The sequence below is a fragment of the Cuculus canorus genome, chromosome 3 (genome assembly GCF_017976375.1).
Source record: "Cuculus canorus isolate bCucCan1 chromosome 3, bCucCan1.pri, whole genome shotgun sequence".
NCBI lineage: Eukaryota > Metazoa > Chordata > Aves > Cuculiformes > Cuculidae > Cuculus > Cuculus canorus.
Genome location: NC_071403.1, coordinates 47,924,470 through 47,940,809, shown reverse-complemented (window position 1 = coordinate 47,940,809; position 16,340 = coordinate 47,924,470). Strand labels below are relative to the sequence as shown.

General features: G+C 42.6%; 1 protein-coding gene across 1 annotated transcript in view; it reads left to right on the top strand.

The window, feature by feature from the left end:
• Nucleotides 1-9,190: 9,190 nt before the first annotated feature.
• Nucleotides 9,191-16,340, top strand: part of SYNJ2 (synaptojanin 2) — a 70,796-nt gene continuing 63,646 nt past the window's right edge. Inside the window, exon 1 of the mRNA XM_054061523.1 lies at nt 9,191-9,657. Coding sequence (XP_053917498.1) covers nt 9,537-9,657 — 121 coding nt within the window. The 5' untranslated portion in view covers nt 9,191-9,536. The remainder of the gene's footprint in view (nt 9,658-16,340) is intronic.

Below are 16,340 nucleotides of genomic sequence, written 5' to 3'. Positions count from 1 at the left end.
ACATGCCAGTATAGTCAGCATGTTATCACTTCAAAAGCTTTCTGTTACATAACTTCTGTAAGTTGTGTGTATATAAAACGCTACCTCTAAGCTTGTGGTTTTGTTAACTGGAACAGTTAACCAACATATCTAGTAATTTTTACATACTAGAAGTCTTTCGTCACGTTCAAGTAGATAACCCTTCTTCCAAGATGCACAAAACTACACTGTTCTCTTGCTCATGCCAGTTGTGTTAATACATGCCACCGCGAGGACTATAGTTCTCACCCTTCCACTAGAGTCATGGTGCCAGCTCATCAGTTCTTGTTATTAATACCCACATTGCTGCCTGGCTGCATAACTTACATACAGTGGTCAAATACTATACAGGAACCTCTGTGAATCTATTTGTTTTTCTGAGAAGAAAGGCATTAAACTGAGAAAACTGCTCTGCTGAGAGGGTCAGTAACCAGTTAGGTGCTTTGACCATCTAACAGAATTGACAAAAGGGAAGAGAGGGTTGAGGGATACAGAAGAGATTTGTCATCAGCCAGCTTAGAAGAGGCTTGGCTGAGTCAGTGGAAGAGCAGTACCTGAATAGCTTGGAAAGGCAGAGAAAGGAGAAAGAAAAATAGGTATAGGTCTCCGTCGGGGTTTTGAATTCCTTTTCAGGGTTTCCTGGAAAGATTTGCCCAAAGGTTAGAAGCAACGAGAGAAGGGGGAGGGGTTAAGTTAATTTAGCTGTTGGGTCCCTGCCAGAAATAACTACACTTTGAACCTTTATGCACTTTCAACCATTACATGTCACTTCAGAAAATGCCTCTGTGCTGTACTACCTAGAAAGAATGAGTTTAGACTGTTAGGATTAGTGGAAGCTGATTCTGCTGCTGGTCTGGTGGAGTCAGTGAGTTGTGCAGTCCCATTTACAGAAAGGAGTGGCTGACAGGAAGGTTGGGGCTGTAAACGGGCTCAGGGGAGGAAGAACAGTGCACAGTATCTAAACCAAAGGAGGTGAAGTGCCGTGGAGTTGAAACACAGGTGCCTGGGGGTGTCTGGCTGAGGGACCACACTGTGGTCTGATGTTTCAGAGTATTCCACTGTGTTGCTTCAGACTTACTCCTGCTCATGAACAGTGTCTGCCCTGAAAGCAATGAGAGCAAGCACCAGGTGAGCTCTCCAGGTTTCCTGCTCTGAATATGCATAGTTTTTCCTATAGGCTTTCTTCCAGGAATTGTTAGTGTAAAGATGGATAGGTAAATATTTTTATCTTTTCCCATGAAAGACTTGTACCCGGTTGTTTGACTATTCTCTCTGTATCTCACCAATAGGGAAACCAAAGGACAAATGAATTGTCACAGGCTAACAAGGTAGGAGGGCTGAGAATGGAACCCAAATGGTAATTATGAGGAAGGAATTTGATGCTGAAATTCTTCTAAATTCAAACATTTCTAACTCATAGAACATCTCTACTTTTATTCAGGCATGCTATGAACTCTGCACATCAGTACTTCCATGTGGAAAAGATCTGCACGGGTTCTGGCCCTTCCATGTAGCATGCAATAAATCTCCAGTCTATTTCAAATTTCTGGAAGGAGTGAAGAGAAAATTCATCTGAACACCTACCAAAATATACAGGGAATATTATTCAAGATAGCTACTCTATAAGAAGATGATGGGAAAGCTATCATTGCACCCATCTTTTTAAAAGAAATAGGAAGTGATTGCAGGGATAACTAAAGAGAAACTCTCCCTGTGCACCAGAAACACTAATAACAGGAATGAACCATCAGCAGACCAGCTGGGCAAAAAGCATCAGAGAACGAAGCAGGGAGAAGGGAGTAGAGACAAAGAAGAAGGGTAATGGCAGCATGAGGAACAGATGATGGTGATGAAGGCAGCAAGGCAGGCAATTCAAAGAGCTAATGAAGTAGAGGTCATGAAAATGGCAGCAAGCAGGAATGGCAGGAGGTGAAGGATATTGGAGTAGGTGCCTGACAGAAGCTGGACTGTTACTTTTGGCTTGAGGCTCAGGCAGAGGAGAAGACACAAAAATTAGTGTCACACTCCAGCTGCCCCTGCCCAGTCCAAAGTTTTTTTTTCATGTGATTCTCACACCTCAGGAGCTGGCTGACCCTCAAATCCACAGCTTTGCAGAGCTTTTCTAGCCCACCCCCTGGCTTTACCAGGCTACTAAGATTATTTTGGGCTGCCTATGCTCTGTGCTTAGCCCTTCACATGCACAGCAGCTTGCCCAGGTTACTGGTAAAATTCTGGGGTACCTGTAATGGTGGCTGATACCAAAAGTCAGGAAACATCCTAGGAATAAAGCGCAGGCTACAGGGAAAATGGGTTTCTCATACCACAGCCCTCCACCTCCCCCACCTTTTGGAGCAAAAGAAGGATAGTAGCAGCCTGCATATGACTTTAGCTCTAATTCCTGCAACTTTCAATCAGCCGGGCCAGCAAGCCCTAGACTCACCTACTCACCTATTCTGACCAATCATTTTGGCTATTTATAACCCTAAACTAGCATGATGGCTACAGACACCATGAAAACTAAACCATCTGCACGCTGGGGCAGGAATGTATAATTCTCAATCAACCTCAAACTCCCCTAATGGTTTATATGTTAATAGTGGAATAGAATTACAGACGAGTCTTTCTATAGAAGCAATGCAAAATCTTTCAGTGAAGCAGAACGACACACCTAAACAAACAAGTCAAATTATCAAAAAACAAACACTGACTAGCAGGCATAATGAAAGCACACCTGCTTTTACTTGTACATAGATGTAGGCTGTGGATTTAACTGGTGCATTAAGAACAACATAACATATCAAAATGGTTGTTCAAATCACTTCAAAGGATGGTATTTCCTCAGTCCTTCTTTCTTCTGGTCTGTTCCTCTCATTCACACACTCTGTGCTGTTGGTCAGCTACCCCTTTACAGCAATACTGACAGAGATAACACCTCATTCTGTAGTCCTCATTTCCTTTCAAGAAAAGCATATGTTATTCACTCCACATTTACCATCACAGAAGTTACAGGCTGTGAAATCACTTGACACCTCACCTAGTTTGTTCTGGTTTAGCTTTTCTTTACCCTTCTCCAGTCCGTGGCTGGTGTTATACTGAGAAACTCCATTAGCTATTCTGATTTGAAGTAGTTCATATTCATTGCCTTTTAAACTATTCAGTCTAAGCCATCTTGTCGTAAAGCTACTGAAACACCCAAGATTTATTGTCCAACGGTGTTTTTACAAGATTTTTCAAAATTTGCAACAACAGTCAAAAAAACTCAAACCCTTGGTCTTCCATGTAAACAAATACATGCTCCTTCCTTCATGCAAATGTGTTATTGCACTGCCTCTTGCTCCCCTTGCTTTTTGGTCTGAAACCCCTCCTAAATCTGAAAATTCATGGGCAGGGCCTTCTAAAGCACAAGGAGACATAATACCACAAAGCATCCATTTATAACATGAAATTAAACAGGCCTAACTTCAATTTAAAAGCACCACATATGTTGTGCTAAAACAACTAAATTGGAAAAAAATGTTGATATGTGATAATGGAAAAGCAAATCTATGTGTGCAAGGCAGCTTGTGTTGCTTTGAGAGGGTGAGTGAATACATGGCTTTTTTCTATGTGGGTTAGCATCTGGCATACAACCAGTGGTCCACTGTCAAAGGCACTAACTAGGTAGAAATTCTGTATCTTAAGGAAGATGCAGCAAATAAATCCTGAACCTTACACCTAGGGAATGTTTTCCACCGTGGAGTTTATATATAACAACTGTGGTTGTGGACTAGATTCAAGAACTGGGAGAAATGAACCTACTCCTCACGGAGATATAAGGCTCCTTTCCTCAGTAGTTGTAGGATGGTGATACTTGTTGCTAGATAGCTGTTGTGTTCCACCAGACTACTGGCACAGATCACTACTGCCACACTGTTTCGAGCACTTTTAAACACCTATGAGATCTACCTGAAGAAAAGTACGAAAAAGTAAAGTGCTGATAATGTATTCATTTGCACAAGATGAAATAAGAGTCGAAGAATAACAATAGACTTTTGCCCCTTGTGTTCTCCAAAGTTAGTACTTTTTTTCTTTTGGAAAGCAGTGATTTCACATGCTTTTGTTACAAATTCATGTTTCTGAAGGTAAGTATTTAGCTTCTAGAAATCTATCGATATCATGACTTGATTGTATTAAAGTGGTACTCTCCAAATAGAACATTCTTTTATTTTTATCCCTTTTTTTGTTTAAATACTTGAGAACTTTAAACTTTTACATAGACAGGTTATGTCCAGCATTCACGTCTGTTAGAAAAAGTCTTCAGTTTTACTTTAGCATTGTGTAATATGTGCAAGAAAAAAAACAGGACTGGAATGTCAAACTAGACATTTTGGTTTTTCTATCAGGAGTTCCAGAAGATTAGTCAAGAAGCACTGGAAAACTCTGTGGCTTCCTAGACCTTTGAACATGAGAAATGAATACCTACAACTAATCACGTGTATGTCAGTCTGGAAGAAAGAATAAAACTTTTATCTGGTTGTCTGGTCACTATTACTGCCTAAATAAATGCGGTCTGACTAATGCTGCTCATCTGTGCATAGTTTTGGGATGAAGAAAGTTAAGCTTTAAAACAGCTGCTGTTACTGAAAGTAGTCTTTTAATAAGAAAAGACTAGTATCTGTTAATGCAGTGAATCTGCCTCTCTAGATAGATCTCTTTTATATATTAACTGCATGCAAGCTAAATAAGTGGTAGAGGAGGTGAGAAATTCCACTGACCTCCCACCACCACTTCAAACACAATTTTTCATTAGCAGCACTTATAAAGGAGTTAGCACTCCACCAGAGCATTTCTCAGCCACTTCTGGTACCTGTTCAGAGCTTGAATTCACAGCCCTGTTCTCTGCCAATCTGGAACTACAGCCTGCAGCCAGATAGGCCCCGAGTCAATTTGCATCTTAAGCTATTGGCTTCCAGTCCAACTACATTTACCAGCTGAACTTGCACTGTTTATTCACTTGTCTCACCCAGACAAGGAGCTGTGAGATTTAGGCTAACGATATGCTTAAAGTTAGGCATATGTTCTAGTGTCCTGCTGAACTGGAAGCTCAGGTCTGCTTGATTAACCCACCCCTCTCCTTTTAAAATAACTGGTTAAAAGATAATGCTGGTACAGAAATATTAGTATTAAAACTTTCTTTTTCCTGTTGTAAAGATCACAGACCCCAAGAGCAAGAAATAAGGGGAGCTTGTCAGGAAAGGTTGTAAAGAGGAGTGGAAAGTTGAAAATATTGTCACTGGCTGAAGCAAAGAAAATGTTTCTGCATTATTCCTTTTCCACTCATGGAGAGGCCAAATGTTCTTTGTCAAAATTGAAATACACAAATAAAGCATACTGATTTATCACTTGTGCTTCTCACGCTTTTTATAGTTATTTTTAAGGAAATGGTGTTGACTTCGTTGAGAAACAGTGACCTAGCTCAAAGTATATCAAACTGTCTTTGATAACAAGGTACCAGATGACTTTTGCACACAACTCTTTACACAGCCAAGACAAGCATAACCAACTAGAATAGAAAGCTCTTCCCTCTGTTTCACTGGGAGCATAAGAAGTGACATTAAAAACCCACAGATACTTTCAGAGCAACACTTTGAGCACTCTAGACCACAAAAAGTTGCAAATGCTTCCTTGTGGCAAATTCTGCTTTAAATAAAAGTTATTCTAATATTAACTAGAAAATGTGAAAACAATAAAAGGTTTTGCATATTAGCAGCAGTTACTAGTTGTTTTGAATGCCATGTTTAGGAAAAGCTATGCTGAGGTATTTCCCCTACTTCTTCTTTACTTACTGAAGTCAAAAGTTTCTCATAAAAGGCAAAAACCAGACTCTTTTCAATGACCTTGTGGGCACACACATTTCCTGAGGAATTTGTGACCACTGAGGCTATGCGCCATTGGCCAGAATATCCAGGAAATGCCATCATCAGTGATCTTTTATATCTAGCCTCAGAGCTTCAAAAAATTTACCATCACTTCCAGCAGCAAAACATTGGACACAGGCAGGTATTTTTTGTTTGTTCCTGCTGTGTATCACCAAAGCTTTTTGTACAAGAGTCCCAGATTGCAAAGGTCACTCAATAGCACATAGAGACAGACATTTAATACTACAGCACATTCACCCATTCTATGTCCCAAAGTGTAAGATACAGGGTTGACAGAGCTCTTCCAGAGAAGTAGCAGACATCTATACACCCTGCTCACCCCCAATTCTTCTAAACTCTTTTGTAACACCTCTGTTGTTCCTTTCTGATGCTTGTCCAGTCAAACATGCAATGCCACCTGCTAAGATCAGCATGTAAGATTCTTTTTCATTAAGACAACTATCCTGACCCTATAAACATCCATTACCATAAAGACCTAGGAGCTGGAGTCATTATAATACATAGCATACTTCAGAGTTAAAGAGGGGGCTGGGGAGGGGAAGGGACTGGAAAGATGAACCAAGCTGAATAATGACTTGGAAGAAGGTAGAAGTGTTCAGAAACTACACCGAGGCAATTTCTACAGCTGAGGCAACAGGTGATTTCTGAATGACAGCAAAAGAGCTGTGCTTTAAAATACAGCATGGACATTATCTTCAGCACAGTTCATGCCACACCTGTGTTAACGGGACCCAAACTTTACTTAGCAGCTGAAGGCTGTATCCTCTTGCCACAGAGGCTGGCCCTCTAACATATCAGTGCTGTAATTTTGTTTGAACTGCATTTCACATAGTTCTGCAGTCAGCAAACATGAGATGTTAAGGATTCCTCCCCTTCTTGATAGGGAGAGAGAAGGATCTCCCTCCCCCTCCTCTAAAGACAGGAGTTGGAAGGAGAAAAGGAAAGCAAAGGAGCACTTGCTGCCAAGAATATTCCGCCCCGCAAAATACTCCCACTGTTCTCTGCATGCAGAGGGTAGAGAGAGCACACTGACCTGCTGATTCTCTCAGCTGAAGACAGCACAGACTTCGGCAGATCACCTCCCACTGTTTGGCTGTGGGTACATTCAGAAAGAAATGTAAAATATCAGTGACTGCTCAGAAGTAGAAAGAGCGATAAAGAACCAAAGATGGGAGTGTGAAGAGGGGCAAAGAAACTTACATGATGAAACTACAAAGACAGAAGATTAAAGGAAAGCACAAATATGCTGAGAAAGGAAGATGAAATGAAGAAACACTGAGGAGTTAATGAGGGTGTATTGCCCTGGTGAAAACAGATGCTGTACAGGAGGGTGCTCAACCTGCTTTGTATTAGGAATGACAACAATTTTTCTCTCATCTGAGTGTATTTGTGTACCTGCACCTATCCTAATTCATTCCTTACAGCTGAACTCTGGAAAAACCTAGCACTTAGAATCATAGAATCATTGAGGTAAGAAAAGACCTCTAAGATCATCCAGCCCAACACCACCGTGCCTACTAAAGCATGTCATGAAGCGCCACATCTACACATTTTTTTAACACCTCCAGGGATGGAGACTCCACCACTTCCCCGGTCAGCCTGTTCCAATGTTTCACCATTTTTTCAGTAAAGAAATTTTTCCTAATATCCAATCTAAACTTCTCCTGAGGCCATTTCTTCTTGTCCTATTACTTTTTATTTGTTGCTTGTTACTTCATCCTGTACAGCCTCAACAGGGAATTGTGATGGGAATCCTGCCATATCAGAGGAGGAAAAAAAAGGCATGCTTTTATATGAACTGACCCTAAAACGTGCACTGTGCCCTTTACCTGAAAGGCTGTACACACCCTGGGCGGGACCGTGCTTTCCAGGCACAGCCGGGAGACGCCTTAAAGCCGCAGGGCAGCATTCGGCCTGGCTGCCTCAGTGCTAGTCACCACATCCCACAGGGAACCATAGAATCATAGAACTCGTCTACTGCTAAATCATGTCCCCAAGCAGCTCATCTACCTGCCTTTTAAACACCGCCAGGGATGGTGATTCAACCACCTCCCTGCACAGCCTGTTCACTGCTTGATAACCCTTTCAGTGAAGAAATTTTTCCTAATGTCCAATCTACACTTCCCCTGACACAGCTTGAAGCCATTGCCTCTTGCCCTATCACCTGGTAGGAGAGACCAATGCCGACCTCTCTACAGCCTCCTTTCAGGTAATTGTGGAGAGCAATAAGGTTTCCACAGCCTTCTCCAGGCTCCAGAGGAGGGCTACAAAGATGATCAGAGGGCTGGAGCACCTCCCGTACAACGACAGGCTGAGAGAGTTGGGGTTGTTCCGCCTGGAGAAGAGGAGGCCCAGAGGAGACCTTATAGTGACCTTCCAGTACCTGAAGGGGCTACAAGGAAGCTGAGGAGGGACAGTTCACAAAGGCTTGCAGTGATAGGATGAGGGGCAATGGGTATAAACTAGAGAGGGGCAGATTTAGACTAGACATAAGAAAGAATTTCTTCACCATGAGAGTGGTGAGGCACTGGCACACGTTGCCCAGGGAAGCTGTGGGTGCCCCATCCCTGGAGGTGTTCAAGGCCAGGTTGGATGGGGCCTTGGGCAGCCTGATCCAGTGGGAGGTGTCCCTGCCCATGGCAGGGGGGTTGGAACTGGATGGGGTTTAATGTCCCTTCCAACCCAAACTATTCTATGATTCTGTCATTCTAAACAACCCCAGCTCCCTCAACCGCTTGGCTGGAAAAGACCTTTGACATCATCAAGCCCAACCATGGCTGTCCACTACTAAACCATATCCCTGAACACCTCATCCACCCGTTTTTTAAACCCTTCTAGGGATGGGCACTCCCTCATCTTCCTGGGCAGCCTCTGCCAGCGCCTGAGAACCCTTTTGGCGAAGACACTTTTCGTGATGTCTGATGGTTGGACTCGATGATTCAAGAGGTTCTTTTCCATCCTGGTGATTCTACGATTCTATGATCTTAACCATCCCTGGTGCAACTCGAGGACGTTTCCTCTCGTCCTATCCCCTGTCCCTTGGGAGAAGAGACCAATCCCCACGCTGGGTGAGATGCCTGGGACTGTCCTTAGAGGAGGGCACGCTGGAAAAGGAGGGAAAGGCGCAGAAGCGCAGGCTGCCCCCAGCCAGACCGGGCACCCTCGGCCGGGGCGGTGCGGGCGCCGCCTCCTTGCGGGGCCCCGGGCGGCGGTACCTGTCCCGGAGGGGGAGGAGCCACGGCCGGAGGGACAAAGTTAGCTCAGGGAAACTTTACGAGAGGACCGCCGGTGGGGAGAGAAAGGCGGAGGGGAGAGGAGAAAAGCTCGCTCCCCGCGCCGCTGGAGGAAAAAGGAGGGGAAGGAGGAGGCAGCAGCCGCCCCGCGGGGCACGGGGAGAAGCGGCGGCGTCAACTCTTCTCCACTCCCTTCTCCACTCCCTTCTGCGCTCGGAGGCCCGAAGGGGTTAGGGGGTTCCCAGGAAGGGGACTTGTCCCTTCTCCCCCCCCGCATCCCTGGGTTGGAGGGAAGCTCGAGCGCCGCCGGTCGCATCATCCCCCCCCCGCGCCTTGTCCGGCTTCGCCCCCGCGGGCGGCGGCTCCCATGGCTCTGAGCAAAGGGCTGCGGCTGCTCTGGAAGCAGGATTCGGGCCCGAGCGCCCTGCTGGAGGCGCGTTCCCGGCAGGACTGCCTGTTGCTGGAGGCTGGCACCGTGGCTGCGCTCAGTAAGTGGCTGGGGAAGGGTTTGGAGCACGAGGGGTTGCGAGGAGCGGCTGGGGTGGTGCCGCCTGGAGAAGAGCAGGCTGGGGGCAGAACTTATCCCTCTCTACAACTACCCGAGAGGAATATGAGAAACACTCATTCCCTGGTAAAATATGAAAAGGACAAAGTCTTCGAAGCAAGGAAAATAATATTTTTATTTTACGATTCAGGGCTGAATTGGATGCCTTTCTAAAAAAGGCATAACATCTTACCGAAGCAGTGGGTATATAGACTAGTTTTAGACAAAGAACCATGTGATTCTTCAAAGAATGCTCATTATTTTTTAGATTATCCAACCATGTCCAGAGACTCCCTTCATGTTATCTCCTGACCTACAACAGCTGCATCTTACAAGACAACTAAGCATAGTAATAAATTCTCACAGTCCTAAGACAAGTTATCGCTTGACCTAAACCAGCTACATCTTACAAGAGAGATTTGCATGACGAGATAATTAAACATACAAACCAGCTGCAGTGGTACATCAATTAATTCTCACAGGAGGTTGCAGAGACTTGCTGTTGGTCTCTTCTCTCAATCATCAAGTGATAGCATGAGAGAGAATGGCTTCAGGTTGTACCAGGAGAGGTTTAGGTTGGGTAGCTTTTAGGTTGGGTAGCTTTTAGGTTGGGTAGCTTTTAGGTTGGGTAGCTTTTAGGTTGGATAGCTTTTAGGTTGGATGGGACCTTGGGCAGCCTGATCTGCCCAAGGGAGGTGTACCTGCCCGTGGTAGGAGGGTTGGAACTGGATGATCTTTAAGGTCCCTTCCAACCCAAACTATTCTATGATTAGGAAATACTGCTTTACTGAAGGGGTTGTCAAGCGCTGGAACAGGCTGCCCAAGGAAGTGATGCTATTGGTTTGAGGGAGGTTTAGATTGTATATTAGGAGGAATTTCCTTAACGAAAGAATGGTGAAGCACTGGAACAGGCTGCCCAGGGAAGTGATGGAGTTGTCATCCCTGGAGGTGTTAAAAAAAAATGTAGATGTGGCACTTTGGGATATGGTTTAGTAGGCGCGGTGATGTTGGGCTTATGGCTGGATTTGATGATGTTAGAAGTCTTTTCCAACCTTAACGATTCTATGAGAAAGGAGAGGGAGAGCACACACCTGCTCCTGGTGCGGTACTGACCTTAGGATCCCCTCATATTAAACGCTGGCCCTTCGGGTCTGTTTGCTTGGTGCTGGTTTAGGGTGACCATCATGCATGAAGGGTTCCCTAGGTCTGATCCATGTCCGACCAGCTCTTTCGCTGCTCTGGATGCCTTTAGTTCCTCACCAGCAGCTGGGCTGGAAGAAGCAGAAGAGGCCACCTGCTTGCCTGGTAGCTGTGGGGTCTTGGTACTGGGGAAGCCTTACGTGAGCTTTACTGACTGAAGTGGAGGTCCAGCCGCGGGGATGGGACACTGTCTCTTGAAGGAGTTTCTGTTCAGCTCCACTGAGAGCTCACCACTAGGTTAGACATACTGCTCATGTCGGAGAGTGGTTTGGATGCCTGACTTGAGATTCGTGTCTTCGTAAAGAAAACTTGGCTTCTTACTGTGGAGCCTTTGTGGTTTGCATTGTGCAAGGTTACTTGAATGTCTGACTTTTATCGGAGGAGTTTAGATCTCACTTGGGGGAAGTTGTAAACCTGCAGAGGGTTGTATGATCCTGTGTTTTGATACCTGCCACCCATTAATTAATCCAATGCTAATGCTGAGGCCGACACAGAAGAATCTAGTGTCTTAGAATGTAAGGTGCAAAAAGTAATGCAGGGCAGCGCATTGTGCTTGTGTTGTGTTCTTAAATTGGTTTTCCTGTAATACTTAAGCTGTTCCTGCAATCATGCCACTGTTCACTGTGTTGTAGGAGTCCATATACAAGTAGCTTAAAGGAAAATTATTAACTTTTTGTAACGAGAACTGTATGTTGTCATTTGTACAATGTCGGTCACAACATCACGTCAGGATCTGGGCCAACTGAGCTGAATCTACCACGATGTGTGGTGGCAAGACATCCAGACTAAAATGCTTAATTTTCAGGTGTTGGTGATTTTATGAATAAAGAAAGCTGAAAAGGTCCTCAGGTGGCAGCTGATTTTCGTGAGAATAGTTCTGATATCTGTTGTGATAAAGGCCTATTATTGCCACATAATCGATTGGTTGGTGGGTTTTTTTTTAATTTTATTAGAATTTTATATTGCATAATACTTCAGGGGTCCCATTTCTTGTTAAATTAATTGTTGGTAGTGGACATTGTGTTATATTTTCCTAGGATTTTTTTGGTGTCAATGAATTGTCGAAGTATGGCAGCGTTTGACTCCCTTTTCCTGACTGAAAGATCTCTTAAGGCTCCCCATTGATATCAATATATTTTGATTTGTATTTCATTACTCTGATACAAATCTAAAGCACTTCCACTGCCTAAAGCAAATGTGTGTTAATAAAATTGAGAGACGAATATTCACCTAGCCAACCCCAAGCCATTTGTATGACTTGTAGTTGGAAAGATTGTTTGCAATCTCACTAATTAAAGGGAATCATCAACTTGTGATAGATTTTTCTCCCCCAGTGTTGGTAACCGCCATTTGAATTGCTGTAACAAAACGTGATTAGAGAATTTATATAGTCTTTCTCAAAATGTGCGCTAGAAGAGTTTTGAAGTAGTAATCTATGTAGTGGTTAGCGTGAAAGCCTGTTTGCCATACCTTTTGAAAGACCAATGTCACCGCTTGAGATAACTGTAATCGTGCATGTGTTGGCATCCAGCCCACTCTATGTTAATCACTTTGTCCTTCTATTTCATTTGGTTTCTCTTCTCCTGCCTGGGATGGTTCCTATATGGTAGGAAAAGCTAGTTTATCCATTTGAGCCTATTGCATTTCATTTCTTCTGTTTATGCAGTGAAGGACCAGAAAAGGAGGGAAAGCCAGCAGTAGGTATTGTGATGGTAAATTTACAAGAATGGTGAAGACAAAGCTTCACAGCCAGGGTAGTAACAAACAACATTAATTCTGTTTGGTTGGCATTTAGGTTGTTATTGACCATCAGACACTTTAGTGGAAGGTTAATGGTTTGTATATGTGTGATTTTATATATACTCGTCCTAGGATCGTGTTAGTTTTGGCTTCTCTGTCAAATTTTCCTTTTCTAAAATGAAGTTTTTAAAGAAATTCATACCTGTGATGAGGAGAAAGTATCTAACTGTGCCTTATGCAAACTTCCACACTAAATAAAAGCAGATACGTATACCTGGAACACTTAAGTTGTACAGCAGTTTCTGAAGTTTTGCAATACCAGTCTCATGGGCATAGTAGAGAGGAATAATCATGGATGGACAACGAAGGTCTGAGATTTTAGTTCATTATTCTCTTTCCAAGTGTCTCTGTCCTTGAACAGGCATGACATCTGCCCTTTTCTGAAAGTTTGGTTGTTTCTGTAGTACTTCTGTACTAGAAGAAACTTAAATGTTGAATGTAATGTAGTTCAAGTAGCAGAAGGGAGTGAGAATCATCCTAGAAGTGGCATTACAAAAAAGAAATCTGAAGAAAACCCCACACTTGTATAAGCACAGTGCCTATGCAGGGCATAAACCTCTGGCAAACATACAGTTCAAATAGTACCTTTCAAATATGTAAACCACAAATTTGATATTGCCCAATGAATGGATGACTTTATACTTTTTCCTCTCTTGGTTGTAAATTAGTTGTATTTCGAATTTCCTTATTGCGGATAGAGTTTTAATGATTTGAGCTCAAAAAATATTTGCAAATGCACATTTGATATCAGTAGTGGGAAAGTATTATGGAGAGCTCTAATTGTCTGAGATATCAGTGACTTAGAAAATGAGAACACTTTGGCTGTAATGGAAATCTAACCTAAGAAACTTTGGAAAAATCAAAATCACAGCAGGAAATCTAGGTACAGAACCCCAAACAAGCCCCTTAACTTAATCTGTATAGTGATGTAATGCCAACAAAATAATTGTCTGTTCTATCATAAACTAAGCAGTATTTTTGAAGATGGGAGTTTTTCTTCCTCTTCTCACAATGTCGCTGTGGGGTGGGGGGTAAAACTCACTGTCTTGAATTCAACACACATTTTGCAAGAGATTTTTTTTGCCACTGGCAACTCTGAAGCTTCAGTCGCCTCCAGAAGGATGTGTAACAGCCTGAAACCATTCTTCCAGGAATCTGCTGAACTAGAACATCAGTAATAACATTCTGTGGAAGAAACTTAGTCACGAAGGATGAAGAAAAATTGTCAATGATTTAGAAGCTATTACTTTTACAAGAAGGGAGTACAAATACAAATGCTGTTCTTGCTTTTAACACATTACAGTTTTTAACACTTTATAGATGAGGCGAACTGCACAAGGCAGTTCTGAACTGCTGTCAGGGCAATCACTGAACTAAGCTAAGGCTATAGTGCTGGAAATGTAGTTATTTAACTTTATTGTAGCAGGAACTCTCAGTGAAATGGTGTCAATGGGAGTGCTCTGCTGTTCAAGTTTAACATAAAAATATGTTTCTGCAAGGGCAGAGCCAAAGAGTGCACAGAATTATATATTTTTCTAAGGAGTTCGATTCTGCAATTGCTTTTATTACAACACCTGTTACAGTGGACCCTAGACAACCGTGGTCTGAATACTGAAAGTCAGAGCTGATACAGTGCTTGTTTTGGCAAATCTGGCTGGAGTTTTTCCTCCAGACTTTCACCTGCAGATCTGGGAAGTAATCCTTTCCTAGAGATAAACTTACAAAGAATTAAGGGGTGCGTACATGCTACAGAGCAGCTCTGTGCCTCCTCTGCAACTCCAGGTGCAGGTAGTCGCGTGGTTCTCTGATGTAACTGAGTGAACTCTGGGTATAGCCTTGCCAGGGGGAGGGATGCAAGACCAGGAAGTGGTAATTATTTACCCACATATATTTTTATTTTGTGTAGAATGCAGTTTCTGTGCCCTGTGTGCATCCAGTCTTTACAATTATCTTTAGGTTTGTATTTAGGTAAATAAAATGCCATTGAGTGGGGTGTAGAAATTGAACACCAATACTTCTGTAAATGTATTGTGAGTGTATTTCTAAGCACTATGGGCTATCCAAAACAACAAGTCCTGCAGCATGACTTATTTTTACTCTTAGGCCAGGATATTTGTATCTCCCTGTTCTATCTATATTCCTAAAACTTATAGTTTAAATTAAAATAAAATCATATAATCAAACTGCAATTTTTTATGAAGTTTTCAGTAGCTCAGTGGTGTTAAAACTCTTTTTATTTGTGGTTCCCTACAAAACTTGTAGTGGAAGTGATCAGCGTAGCAAAAGCCGTACTTTTATTGGTAGTGCAGGCTATGGGCACTTGAAAATTCACTGCTACAGGTTATAGGAACAAGTGTGCGTTACTGTTCCTTTGCTGTTGAAATGGAGTTCCCAGAGGAAGGAATGTGTACTGGTATAAATATGGAGTGTAGATGGCAAGACTTATCTATACTAGGAAACTGTTAGTGGTTGTGAGGTATAAATTCTATGTTGTGGTTTATGTCTGCAGTGATACAAGTTTCGGTGTTAACATATGTACTGTATGAGAGGAACTGCATAAAGATAATGGGCAGGCTGCAGAGAAAGTACTTACAGACTTCTCTTTTATCTTGACTGCCTGCAAACCGCAGCACTGGCCAGTAGAAACTTGGTGGTTTTATGAGTCCATTCTTCTTTGGTTGTGAATGAAAATATTCATATGTACCCATGAAGCTATGAAAACATCATCCCTCACTAGAAACAGTATGTTTTCAACCTCATATAGGAAGGCAGTGAACTTATCTTTACAAAATGCCACTTTTTTTATGTATTTGTTGTGTTTTAGACCAGAAATTCCACTCTCTAGAAAACTGGTAAATACACTGCTTAATGTTTTGAATATCCTGACTCTCTTGACTGTATCTCTGACCACAGACCTTTTCCTGACTCTGTGTTGCTTGACTTCTATGATACAACAGAATACAGTATGACTTGCATAACACCTGTGTAGCTCGGATTGAAAGTGAACATAACATTTTAGTGATGAAAGGTAATGAAGATATGGCAAATTGCTTTAGGCCTGTCTGAGGATGACAGAAAACAGATTTTGGAGGCAAGTGTACTGTCTAAACTCATATAATACCAGACACTGGACATATTTCTAGGTAAGAAACTGATGGGAGTGTATTTTTTTTTTCTATGTTTCTGGGGGGTTTTTGTGTATGAAATTTTGGGTTGTTTATACATTTGCTCTTTCTGGGAAAAATTCACATCTCTTTCCCCAAAATGCTAAGTCGCACAAATAAAAGGAACGAGCTACTGAGACCCTATTACATGTTTCTGTTTCTGACTATATATTTCTAAGTGGACTTAGAAATGCTTCAGAATATACATGTATAGCGGTACTCACAGGTAAGCAGGTGTCTGAATATTTCCAGAATCGACATTAAGAAGGAGGGAAAAGCCAGAATTTGTAATCTGGTCCCAGACTTCTTTCTTCAAGAGCTCTTGAACATTAGACTTTGAATTACAATACCTTTATGTCCTCTGCCCTCTGTTCACTGATCTTTCTGGGCACTATGTGTTGGAGAATTGTGTTGGTTCCTGCTGACTTCTAGGGAATCAGTCCTAAGGAGGGCTTGAATCAAG